The sequence below is a fragment of the Erpetoichthys calabaricus genome, chromosome 12, assembly GCF_900747795.2.
Source record: "Erpetoichthys calabaricus chromosome 12, fErpCal1.3, whole genome shotgun sequence".
In the NCBI taxonomy this organism is placed as follows: Eukaryota; Metazoa; Chordata; class Cladistia; order Polypteriformes; family Polypteridae; genus Erpetoichthys; species Erpetoichthys calabaricus.
Window position 1 is genome coordinate 126,318,755 of NC_041405.2, and position 14,036 is coordinate 126,332,790.

A 14,036-nucleotide genomic window follows, 5' to 3' on the forward strand; every position below is an offset into this window, starting at 1 on the left:
CTCTAATAGGATGCAAAAAAAAAAAAAACACCAGGAAAACCTGCTTGGAAAAAAACTAACAAATGAAACACCAAACACCAATATAACCACTAATAAGCCACTCATAACCTGCAGGCTTTTAAATTGCAGGATGAAATGCAAACATACTAAATATTTGTCAACGGGAATTATGAGAACCACAAAGCATGGCTATCAGGCAAGAAGAAGAAAAGATCCCCTTAGAGGGGAGACAAAGATCAATCATGAAAGCGAAAGCCCCGGTAAGCAATCTGAGTAGAAATGTACCACCAGTGGACTCACCTCCTAAGACCCCAGTAATTGACCTAATTGGACTGCTCTCCATATACAGTAATACACCAATGTAGGGGTTGAGCATAATGGAGGAGCGTTTGGAGCCCTAGGAAAAGCCAGAACAGAGGCTGTACACAACAGTGTTGGCCCCAGTGTTTATTACCAAGGGTTATTGGTGCCTGTGTGTTTAAGGGGATACAGGCACACTGGGGTGTGTGGGTAGGTAGGGGCCATTATTTTGAAAGGTTTAGAGGTTTATACTAATACAGACTTTCTCATCCAGAGAATTCATCATTTCTATTTGCCACACTATTTAGAAAGAAAGGCATTGACTTTGGTGTGTCAGGTTCAAGAGGGGGTTGAGATTCTTTTGGTTACCTTCATATCCTTGTTAACCCTCAGTACTTCATGATGGCACACATTCAAGCACACAAAATGAATAAGGACCCTTACCTGTTTGCCATCCAAGGTATATATCCTCTTAACGACTCCACTTTCTAGCTTGATGGCCTCCGTAATGTCAGTGAGCACCTGCTCAAAGGAGTGCGCCGTCTTCTTGTTGAGGAGGACACGCACAGCCTTCCGTGGCTTGACTCCACTTCTCATGACGGTGACTAGCTTGGGCCGTACAAAATCCTTACTTTCCTTAAATTCATTGGATCCTTTAGCACTAGCCAGTGTCTGCAAGCCTTTCTGGTTAGCAGATGCTTTGACGTTCACTGACCAATTGGGATTGACATTCTTGGTGTAGTCTACCTTTTTGTAGAAGTTCTCTGATGCACAAACGTAGCTTTCCCCTGAAGAAACAAACCCAAAAAGCCAGAGATGAAAACAGACATACTGTAAATACTGTAACAGCGTTAAAGAAACAACTACATACAGTATCCTTATTTACAATAAAAGGCCTTAAACAGTGTTGAATTATAATCATTCATTTATGTTATATTTAGCAGAGCTTTGGAATTCTGTGTTATTTATCTATTTATCTTTTGTATAGCGCTGAGTATTGACTCAGATTGCTTACATGAATACACACCTGTAAATGAAGTGACAGCAAATTGCTAAACCGTATGACATTTACACACATAAACACACAAGCCACACGAAACACACAGTAAAACAGAGCGTGATGAATGTCTATTAGTATTTTAATTAATATATAGCCAGTTAACAAAGGAAAAAATAAAAAACAAAACCCCAGAAAACATCATCATTGCAGAAAATAAACTTTTTGTGAGTCCATAGTCAATAAAGTCAAAGTCAGACTGAGTCAGGGTTCTGATGATTTAGACTAACTAGCAAACCCTTGGTGGGCAAATTCTGCTGCCACTGAGGAAGGTCAAATTTCATGGAAGGGCAGGATACGTCTCAGTGTATCAGTACAATGGCAGTTCGATGTATCAGCTCAGCTCAACACACTATACCTTTGGCCTTCTTAGCATTATTTTGAACAAGGACAGTCCCCTCGCTATTGCACTGGTGTAGGTCCCTGTCTACATTATGTTAGGACTGTGTTCCTGTGTTTTAGTCTGTTTGTCTTTTAGTCATTTTTGTTATTTACCTTTGTGCCTTTGTTTGTTGTCTGTCTACTTTTTTCGGTATTTTACATTCTAGCACTGCAGGAGACATAGCAGTACAGTACTGTACAGTATACAGGTTTACCTTTACATTCTTTTTTTAGGGTAATGTATTAAGCTGAGTTTGAAATTAAATTAAAGTGTTTTGGGGGCATATTTAGGGTTTAAATTATAAAAATAGGCATTTATAGGCATTTTTTTGACCACATCCAAAATTTGTGGTTTTTCACAATTCGCGGGTGCTCTAGGAATGTAACCCCCGCAAATTTCAGAGGTCGTCTGTACTAGTGCATGTACATTTGCATTTATTTATTTGGCTGACACCTTTATCCTAAGTGACTTACAGCATTTGAGATACAATTTGCTATATTTCTTTTGTTTTTCCAATTGGAGCACAGGAGTGTCAAGTGACTTGTTCAGGGTCATACAGTGTCCGTAGTTGTAGTCTTCATGTATACAGGCTACAGTGAAATTTATACTTTTATGTTTGATCAACATGCAATACTTTATTTTACAGAACCATGATAAACTAATTATTAAAACAGATGTTATTAAATACTGTAGAAAATAAATGTCAGCATACCTAGTGTACTCCTTACCCGATTTCCACTTGTTAACTTACTGAAATTCTTTTGTACTTATTTTTAAAATCTTTGGACTTTTTCAGTTTTGCAATTTTATCTTGTTTATTTAATTTATAAATCTTTCCCCAGAATAGTTGGGACCCTTCCTTAAATGGAGAACAAGCAGCCTGGAAAATCCCCTTGCACTTTGACTCCTTAAGGGAGAGTTTGGGTTTGCAGATTCTGTGTCACAGACGGTGGCTAAACAAGACTGAGAACAAGAACAAGATAATCCTATATTTGCAACATCCATGCAAGCATACTAAGAATTTTCCAGTTTTGCATGAGAACATGTAACAAATAATATCATCATTACAGCTGGCAAAATCCTTTTACATTAGACTCTCAGTTATTGCTGAACATTAAGCAAAATCAAGTAGAACAAAGTGGAGCAGTGGAAGTCCTGCTGACCAGGGTTTGTGTCCCATGTCTGCATGAGTTCCCTCCGGCCGCCCTATGCTACCGTGGCAGGGTCCAGCCTTCCCTGCATCTGGATTAAGTGGGTTTGAAAATAACAAGTCAAGGTAAAAACTGAATGACTGCAGGAGTTTCATCATTCCAACAGGTGGAGTCTCATTCCAATTTATATGAATGATTCCCAGGATGCTCATCTTTTGAACCCCAAAGTGAATCAGTTCACTAGACAGCAGCAAAGGCCAGGCAGACATTCTCAGACCTTGCTTATCATGTGTCCTGAGATGTACAATGGACTGACTTTTTACTATTTATATTGTTTTTAATACCTTGACAAAAATTATTATTAGATGAATATAGTGGGTTGGATAATGGATGGATGGATGAAAAAGATACAGAGATTTCTTTTTCCAAAGAAATACAGTTGAACACAGAAGTTGGTAATGCACAGTTTTCTCAACAATTGCTGGTAGTGTAATGTGTTTTTATTCTCGAGTGACAGAAATTTGAACACAAAAACTGAAATTGTAAGTGTAAGACAAGTGCGTTCAATCGATCAATCAAACTTTCATTGTAGGATGTGGCAGGGCCATCTTAATGTATGGGTACTGGCTGGGGGGCTCCAAGAGCTTAGGGGCCCACAATGTTTCTGATGTCATTGTATGTTTCTGTTTTAAGATCAAACCATGGGCCACAGCACACTACTTTGTGCCTATGATGCCGTTTTGACTGCCCTGGGTGTGGAAGAATTTGTGTAACTTTAGAAATTGTATTTGTTACAATGACAATAAAGATATTCTGATTCTGATTCTGAAAATTTCAGTGAAGTTTGTGCTTATTTTTATGAAGTGAGACTGCTGGAATTCTGATCTACTTTATTGGGCAAGCTTTGATGTTTCAGCTTTCATTGATCGACTTATTTACTGTCCTTCTCAAGATGCACTCTGTACGCTTGGAAACAAACTCAGCTTTTAATGATGCAGGACATGTTTTCTAAGTAAAGAGCTCAAAGTGTAAAACTGCTCACTTAGCCTGAAGGGTATACAAACATTACTGATTAGGAGCTGGCGTGGGTTGAACTATAAATACCACCTGTGGCTGAAACATTCTCAAAATTAGATTTCATCTATTGCAAGGAGGATCGATCTTCCTGCGGGTTAAAATTAAAAGGCTTTCTGGACTTTCTACTTTTAAACACAGACTGAAGTGTTTGTTTCTTCCAGATGCTGAATATAGAATTCTTGCAAACAACAAATGCTTTTGATCTTCTCGCAAGGGGTTGATGAGTGCACAGTGCCACCGCATAAAACATAAAATGCGATATGAGCCAAAAATGATGCCATCAACAAAATAAAGGAAAACAAAGTAAACACTAAATTAAAATAAATTCTAGAAAACCAAACCAGTAAAAACACTTAAAATAATGCAAAACAATTGGAGATCATTACGGAGAATTTACCAGAAAATCCTAATCTAAACTGTTGAAGCTGTTTCTCCTCCAGGGTGGGCTCTCTTTTAGGAAGCGCTGTGTTTATTCACCTGCAGCTCCCAATACGACTGCAATTGCATCATTTAGGACGGAAGTGACATCACTTCTGGGTCAGGTGCATGACAATGGCAATGGCATGAGCTCTGTGTGGTGACTAACAATAAAGTCATTTTTATGACAATCTACATAAAAAAATGTGGCCGTCAGCGTCAGTAGGCCTTGTACCCTAGGAACCAAGTTACCCAAACTATTCTGTAACATTTCAGTAATTATTTACTACTCTGATGCTGATCTTTCTGATCATAAAATAGGTCATTATGGCAGCAATTGATGAGAAGAATTCATAATTAATTGCAGAATTACGGTATTTGAGGGTTCCCCTAGAGTGCACGTTTGGCACAAAAATTAATCAGCACATTGTCATCCCATAGCAGGCTTAAATTTTGAGTTTTGGTATTTTTCCATCCAGCTGTTTTAGCTCAAGACCATCCTCAAGAAACTGTGGTACACAGACACACATCCATCATCGAGATAATGATATTTTTGGTATCAGGGGACCCTAAAAAAATTCATTTTACTTGAGCATTAAGTCTCTTGCAAAGTTTTACTTTTATTCACACAAGAATTGGACACATACTGCATCTCTGTTGTTAGTCATTAGAGCTGAAATATAAGTAATATGATAGTTACAATTTGTTACTAACCCTCACCTATTCTGTTTCTCTTCTCTGTGCTCACATGTGGCACTTGGTACTGCTGTCCTAAGGCCAAGTTGTTTGCCTGTCCAAGGAAAAGTCATCTTTGAAATGGAAGCACGGGTAGAAGGGTCCTTTCATCAGTTTGGCTGTGGAATGGCCAGCAGTGGGGAGGCAGCTTGAGGACTGAGGTCTCCAGGACTCTGTGCAAATCGGAATCCTATTATCATCTACTCTTGCATTCTGCTGTGTACTTGTAGTTTTACTATTTTATTATTGTATTGTATTGAGGGTACGTGTGCTCTCTTCTGTGTATTGTATTGTATTTACCCCATTTTTTCACACCCACTGCATGCCCATGTAGTTAGTTAGTTGTATTAAATGTTTGCCTATATATTAGTGCATAGTCTATGGGAGGTTTTTATAACCCCACAAGCTGAATTAAATTGGTATATTCTGAGTATTTCTTGTCTCACTGATTATAGATTAGACTCAGTTAGTGACCTGCCTTGCCATGTGTAAGGCGTGGAGGGCACATGGTTTTAAAACATACCGTATGTGCCCAATAGTATGGAAGTTAACATGCCCTGTTGAACGTGCAGTGCCATACAGTACGTACTGAAGGTGAAGTAAAGCATCTTTAAGTATAGAAACAACTGAAGTTTGACAAGAAAAGTTTAGAGAAGGAAGGTTTTTTACCAATTTTTTTGCCTTTTATTCTGCGTGTGTGACAACCTTTTTCTTTATTCTTGCATGGACTGTGTGCTTTGAATTTTCACAAAACTTTTTAAAACGAACTTATGGACTGAGAGATTTCTTTCGGCACACATTTGACCCATGCTTGATCCTGCCTTACTCACCAGCAGCTACGCCCAACCTACCTGGAAAGGGGGGGTCTCTCTCTGAATTGCCTTCCCCAGGATTTCTTCCACTTTGTCCCTACAAGGGTTTTTTTCTTGGGAGTTTTTCCTTGTCTTCTTAGAGAGTCAAGGGGTCTATCAAAAATCAGGGCCTGTTAAAGCCCATTGCAGTACTCCTTGTGCGTGATATAGAAAAATAAATTGTATTCTATTGTTTTTTAACATCTTGGCCATCTTATGTGCCCTGATCGCCATGATGGCATGTGTCACATGTCACTTGCATCACGTTTACCAGCTACGTAGATTTATAGCTACTAGAGACACACAAAATGTCAGCAGTCATGAAAACTAGAAACACAAAATGGTGGTGCCCATACAAACAAATACACAAAATGCTGATGATAGCAGTGTCGTAAAGAAGAAACTGTAAACAAAAAAAACAAGATGAGAAATTATATAATTGACAATAAGCTTTGGCAGTATATTGTACTAAATATACCACAGAGAGATTTAATTAAGAGGTCGTCTTGCACCCAGTGTCAATCAGACAGAAATGCTAGGTGAGGTGAGGTGAGGTGTTAGGTGCACACACTGATACAGCGCATTGCCGCACCCACCATATGACAAACCAACCTAGGATCCCAGATTAGGACCCGAGTGCAACCATGCAATGGGTGACACCTCAGCACCACACTAGTTCTGATAGAATGGAACCAGTATGAGGTTTTTTATGGTGGCTGAAGTGCCAATTCTGAAATATGTAAGAATGACATTCATATATAATATGCAGGAAATCATCTATAAATTAAACATCAAGATATCAGCTACTTGAGGAAATTTCAGATAAACAAGTCTCAGTAATGTTGTGCCATGAGGACAAAAGGAAATACTGAGAGATAAAGCGGAGCTGTATATTGCAACAGTTAACTACTGAAAAAAAAACAAAACAAGCGTCAACACCCAAAACGTAAGCCTAACACATGGAAGTGGAAATAAAGTCTTAGAAACTTGAATCACATGAACAAACTTTTATCTTTTCTTTGTGAAATCTGCAAAGTTGCACAATCAAGTGATTGGGATCAAGGGATTGTCCTTGAATACCCCATGGTCCTTAACGCCACTCCATTCAAGACCCCAGATGTTGCTGCTAGCAACTGCATACCAACCGATAAACAAAACTACAGAAAATGGCCACTCCTACGGCAAAACAAAATGGCATTACAGGAAAATGCAACTAAAAAATAAAAACTTGAAAATGACCACAACAATAGGAATGGCTTAAATGAACACCAAAACGTATAAAGAGAAGAACATCCCACAAAAAGATGACACGATAACAGCATTAAAGAGACCGTCATGACAGGTAAAGGCTTGACATCATTATGGATGTTGCTGACCACAGAGGTTATTTCTTGGCATATCCCAGTAGTAGACAACTGGCAACATTTAAAACTTCAGACATGTCTAGTGTTGAGGGGTGACAAGAAGGAATAGGGGCTAAAAGAGACAGACAGACAGAACGTGACAACGATAGGAAGTTGTACTGGGAAAGTAGGAAACTAAGGCAGCCATCTCATCTGAAAGACTTACTTCTTCCTTGATATATCAAGCAGGCTGAACTGTTTTGGTTTTGTTCCTTTGGTAGTATTTCTCCTTATAAGCACTCCTCACTTGAGTCTTTAGTTTACAATATGACAACATTTTTATAATGTGCAATGATTTTTGTCCATTATTTTGGTTGCCTGGTGTGATGGATGGCCGGCTACATATTCCGGTCCTCACCCCCAGGCCGCCAGGAGGAGCTCTCCTGACAGCATGGATGTTCCCCGAATTCCAGCAGGGCCTCATGGACTTTGTAGTTTATGTGCACAGCCCTGCTGGATACCATGGGGGCCTCCAGGAGTCGCTGTAGGGAGGCTGTCGGACTCTTATGTGCCCTATAACAGTGGAGGTACGTCATGATCACATGACAGGAAGAAACGACGTGCCTCCGGGGTAAAGAAGAGTTTTTATATGACCCGGAAGTGTTCCTAATCACGTGGACAGAGAGGGTGAAACACTTCCGGGTCAAGGACTATAAAAGGACTATGGGAAATCCCAGACGTCGAGCTGAGCTGGGTGGAAGGGTGGCAACGCGTCTGGGAGAGGAGGATTGGTTTATTGATTGATTATTGATTTATTTATATGAGTATTGGGGAGTGTAGGCTTTTTTGTGCACTGTTTATTGATAAAATAAAGTCATATTGGACTTTTATCTGGTGTCTGACGTCTGATCAGAGGGTTCAAGAGAACGACCGTGCCTCAATCTTTCACACTGGATAGAGATGATCCATTCTGTGGGTCAACAGCTAACCACCCTGAGTAGCTGATGGAATGATGATGTTTAACACATTACTACCTCCTGCCAAACACCCTCCGTATGATATTTGAAATATGCTGAATTATTAACAAAAAGCTCTCCGAGGCAACATGTTCTTAGTAAAATTTGGGAGGTACGGAAATAATAAAATATACAGAATACCTGATGCTACCTAATTGTGCATTCATCGTAGCCTCTGGTTATAACTCTAACAGGTACAACAACGAGAGTGCCGACAATTCAGTGTACACTCCACTAATTAGCCAGATCTCTTTATCTCAGTCTCACTGTTTCTCACATGTGATTAGTTCTTCACGTACATAAACTAGTGTATTTTGGCAAATTCTTCAGGAAAATCCATTTAAACCTTCAACTGGTACAGGAATAATTAGAAAAATAAGCCGCCTCATTGAAAGTGTCACATCAGCAAATCTCTGTGATGGTTTCTACCATCTTTTACAGAGCCACATTACTATGGAAACCGGGTCAAACAAGTCAAGATGAAGGCAGACTGCATACCTAAGGGAGCCTCTAAAAAGACGGGGGTGGAAGCAGCCAGTATGCTGTTGGAATTTATATCTGATTTTGAGTGTTTTATCCTTGCTAATTTGGTTGGTTCTTATTTTATGTTTCATGTTTAGCACACAGTGGTGCAGTGGGCAGCCCTGGTGCCTCACACATTCAGCGTTCTGAGTTCAAAGTCCACTCCTGTGTGTATTTTTGTATGAAATTTGCACAATCTCCTCATTATAGAGGGGTTTTCCCTCACATATCTGTAAAGATTTTCAGCCTAGATTGACTGGTGACTCCATGTTGGCCTGGAGTGTGTGTTACTGAGCTTAGTGATGGACTAACACCTGGCACAAGGTTGTTTCCTGCCTTATGTGCCAGTGATACCAGGATAGGCTGTCAATGACCTTGAATTAGATTAAGTGAGTTACAAAATGATATGTCATGTTGTATTGTTTAACAGTTTTAATCATAGCGTCTACAAGCTTGAAGTGTGGAGGTATGAAAACCAGTGTGCCTTACTCTTGTGATATGTAGCACACTACAGATGAAAGACTCAGATAAATAAGTGAACATAATTATCAATGGCTAAATATTGAAAGTTTCATCATATTTGTAAAAACAGCACTCTGTATCTTCAATAACATTGTCTGTCTATCAGAGCATGTCAGCAATGTCATGATTTGAATGCATGTTGTATTTGGACTCCAGATCTTAAGGCCCGTTTATCCTTTATGCATGTACATGCCCATCAGAGTCCATGTGACATAAAGTTCATCAGCAGTCATGTACAGTAGAGTGCAGTCTTCTGCACCTGGGAACATCAACAGGTCATGTGCTGGACAACAAGACACGGCCATGTTCAAAGAAAAGGAATACCTCTGTATCAGCGCAGTACTCTGTGCACATGATTGTAGCATAAGCAGAAGACAGTGGACTTCCTCTGTCTGCAGCCATCAGTGTCCATTCAGTTTTGAAATGTAAACGTTCCTTTAGATGTCAGAGTGCAGTCAAATTAGGCATCAAGTGATATTTAATTGATTTATGAAATAAACCTCAGAACAGCAACAACTGGCCCTGAATGTTTTGTATACCAGACATCTATTTCTGCTTTAATAACTATTTTGTCATCTAAAAATGTGTTTACTTAGAAGTTCATGTCACCCACGTGACATCTCCAAATACAATTTTACCACTTTTCTGTAAAGCCTTTCTTACAAACAAGAAAGAAGTCACAAATCAGGAAGTTAAAAATGTGGGTTGGGGTGGGGGAGAATCAAAGGAAAAGAGTACAGAATCGAGGTGGGCCAATGTGAGGGTAGGCAGGCAAAGTGGTCAAGGATGTCCTGCAGGAGAGCATAGAGAAAGGTGTTCAGGGGGGTGGATCACTCCTATTGCAGTTAGGAGCAGGAGCGATCAAGGGCTAAAGGGGTCCTGCATATGCCAAGAGAGGCAGCAGAACAAGGGAGATGGGCTCAAAAGGTAGACCACATTCACCAATTTTCACACTTCTGCCATCCAAAAGAAATTACTGCAGCATCAGAGCCAGATCTGCCAGGCTGCAGGATAGTTTTTACCCCTAAGCTGTCAGACTCCTTAACACCATGCTGCCCCCTGGGATCTGTCACACTGCCTTAACCACCTCTAAAAACAGAACTTTTATACATGCAAGCCACTTTCCTGCAAAGACTAATGTGCATGTAGAAAAGAACTGCACACTGCACTTTGACATTCTTTGATATCCTTCTGCTGTGAAACATTCTGGAACCAGTCTCCTTGAGTGGGGCTGGACTCTCTACCACTCTGGAGTTGTCCCCGGTGAGAGGCGCCAAGTGGGTGTGGGCATACTTATTTCCCCCTGACTTGCAGCCTGTTCATTGGGGTTCACCCCGGTAGACAAGAGGGTAGCCTCCCTCCGCCTTCGGGTGGGGGGACGGGTCCTAACTGTTGTTTGTGCGTATGCGCCGAACAGCAGTCTGGAGTACCCACCCTTTTGGGAGTCCCTGGAGGGGGTGCTAGAGGGCGCACCTCCTGGGGACTCCCTTGTTCTGTTGGGAGACTTCAATGCTCACATGGAAGGGCGTGATTGGGAGGAATGCCCCCCCCCCCCCCCGATCTGAACCCAAGTGGAGTTTTGTTATTGGACTTCTGTGCTCGTCATGGATTGTCCATAACAAACACCATGTTCAGGCATAGGGGTGTCCATATGTGCACCTGGCACCAGGACACCCTAGGCCTCAGTTCAATGATTGACTTCATGGTTGTGTTATTGGACTTGCGGCCACATGTCTTGGACACTCGGGTGAAGAGAGGGGCGGAGCTGTCAACTGATCACCACCTGGTGGTGAATTGGCTTCGTTGGTGGGGGAGGATACCGGTCTGGCCTGGTAGGCCCAAACATATTGTGAGGGTCTGCTGGGAACGTCTGGCAGAGTCCCCTGTCAGAAGTAGCTTCAACTCCCACCTCCGGCAGAACTTTGACCACGTCCCGAGGGAGTTGGGGGACGTTGAGTCTGAATGTGCTATGTTCTGTGCCTCTGTTGTTGAGATGGCTGACCGGAGCTGTAAGGTGGTCGTAAGGTGGTCAGTGGCTGTCATGGCGGCAATCCCTGAACCCGTTGGTGCACACCAGTGGTGAGGGATGCTGTCAAGCTGAAGAAGGAGTCCTGTCGTGGTGAAAAATCAACTGAGCCGAAAGGCAAAGCTTTCAATTTACCAGTTGATCTACGTTCCTACCCTCACCTATGGTCATGAGCTATAGGTAATGACCGAAAGAACAAGATTGTGAATACAAGCGGCTGAAATGAGTTTCCTCCTCAGGGTGTCTGGGCTTTCCCTTAAAGATAGGGTGAGAAGGTCGGACATCCAGGGCGAGGTCAGAGTAGAGCTACTGCTCCTCCACATTGAGAGGAGTCAGATAAGGTGGCTCGGCACCCTGGTGAGGTGTTCCGGGCACGTCTAACCGGGAGGAGGCCCCGGGGAAGACCCAGGACATGCTGAAGGGACTATGTCTCTTGGCTGGCCTGGGAACACCTTGGAATTCCCCCGGAAGAGCTAATAGAAGTGGCCAGGGAGAGGGAAGTCTGGGCATCTCTGCTCAAGCTGCTGCCCCCGCAACCCCATATTTGATAAGCAGAAGAGAATGGATGGATGGATGAATTCTAATTTTAATTTAATTTTAATTTTTTATTTGCACTTCATGTTGTTACACTGTGGACTCCGAGCTTCACAATTTCGTCTATCTGTATACTTGTATATGGTTCAGATGATAATAAAGTTCGCTTTGACTTTGATTTGACCAGCGTCTCAGCTACTGATTGGTGAGCAGAGGGAGACACAAGAGAAAAGCAATGGGGACGAGATGAAAGAATGGCGATCTGGACTCTAATTTTATTGTGGTCTTAAATCTTTATTGGTTTGTGTCATTTTTTAAAGGCTTGCTGAGGATTTGCAAGATTTCTGACTGTCATGCTGTATGAATTCCTATGAGAAATATTGGACAGACAGCAGTAAAGGACATTCTTGCCCCTTAGGTGCCCTGTGGGCTTTTCTATAACAATCCACCGCACTGTATATGCAGAGGTGGGTAGCAACGAGTTACATTTACTCTGTTACATTTACTTGAGTAACTTTTTAAAAAAATTGTACTTCTAAGAGTAGTTTTACTGCACCATACTTTTTACTTTTACTTGAGTACATTTGTGAAGAAGAAACACTACTCTTACTCCACTACACTGGGCAACACTCGAATCGTTACTTTTTTCCCATTATATTTTTGCCAGAGAAAAGTCACCAGTGGATCTACTGCATGACTGTTTCACCAATCAGACATAGCAACAATAATCACATGACTATGTTTCACCAATCAGACATAGAAACAATCACATGACTCTGTTTCACCAATCAGACGTAGCCATGCAGTCACATGACCACACACAAACTTCCTGCGTCTGCAGCCTGTGAGAGGCTTTTAGTCATGCTATGAGCCCCTCCTGTTCACTGCTAAATGGTCACAGCTTCACTGCAAGAACCTTGAGAGCCAATTCCTGTTGAAGCTTAACCATCACTTCACTGAGTGAAGAACAAGCAGGTTTTAACCAAACATGCACAGACACAGACAGTCAAGGTAAAGTGAGACTTCTTGTATGTGCACAAGCTGCCTTGTTCTAATGTTATTTTCTATCAGCTGTGCTATTTGGAGAGCAAGTGTGTGATGATGCCAGTCCCCTACAGACTCTTTTCTTTTCTCCTTTTCTTTGATTTCCCCCTTCTTTTTTTTGTGCCAACCCATATATATACAGTCCCATCTCTGTGGGCCTTAATCACACGCCGCAGAAAGCCAATGAAGCAATTGAAAACGATCGCACCCGCACATGCAGGTGTGACTCGCTCCAACTACCTCATTAACTCCCCGCGGTCGTGCAATTGCACCTACGGAGAGTGACATGGCTTTATGGATTTGAAACTGGCCTTTTTTTTTTTTTTGGAAGCTGTGGACCCGCTACACTACAAAGTGAATATACAGTATTATACAGTCAGTGTACAGTATATCTTGTCACTGTGAGAAGTTTGCACTGTTCGAACATACATGTTACCTACTGTAAGTATTGGCTTCAAAAGCTTTGTTGTGAAAAACTGAGATTTGGAACTTTGTGTTATTTGTGCATCTTTATTTTGTAAAGATGTTATTTATTTGTACTCATTTTTTTATTTTATTATTTGGAAATAGCAGAATTTGCACATCCTCTTTAATAAAATCCCTGTGTGCGTCCAGGTGTCCGTGTGTGTGTGTCTTCTGGTGAAGTGCGCATGCGAGGGCACAGTGCGATGCGCAATATTACTGTCAGAGAAAGTTACAGGCGTTTTACGGAAATACAAACCAGTATTACTGCGAGAGGAAATTAAAGGCACACAATACAGTGAAGCATATTACAGCCACATACAAGCCAGTATTACTGTCAGAGGAGATTAAAGGCATATTACCGACGCGCACGCCTGTATTACCGCCAGAGAAAATTAAAGGTATATTACGGACGTACAAGCCAGCGAACGTACAAGACAGTATTACTGTCACAGAAAATTAAAGACACACAATACACGGCGGCAGCCCACGAAGAACGGTCAGCTCAGCAAGTAAGCATCAACAAAAGAACGGCTGAAAGACAAAGAAAAATACAACCAACAAAAAGAATGAGGTCAAGGTCCCTTGCCATTTAAT

The 14,036-nt window shown here is 41.4% G+C and overlaps 1 protein-coding gene across 2 annotated transcripts in view; it reads right to left on the minus strand.

Moving 5' to 3' along the window:
* The window catches only part of LOC114662571 (neuronal migration protein doublecortin-like), a 196,668-nt gene that overhangs the window by 92,795 nt on the left and 89,837 nt on the right, over nucleotides 1-14,036 (minus strand). For both annotated transcript variants that reach the window (XM_051935214.1, XM_028816112.2), the window contains exon 3: nucleotides 745-1,088. In XM_051935214.1, the coding sequence (XP_051791174.1) occupies nucleotides 745-1,088 (344 nt within the window). The remainder of the gene's footprint in view (nucleotides 1-744; nucleotides 1,089-14,036) is intronic.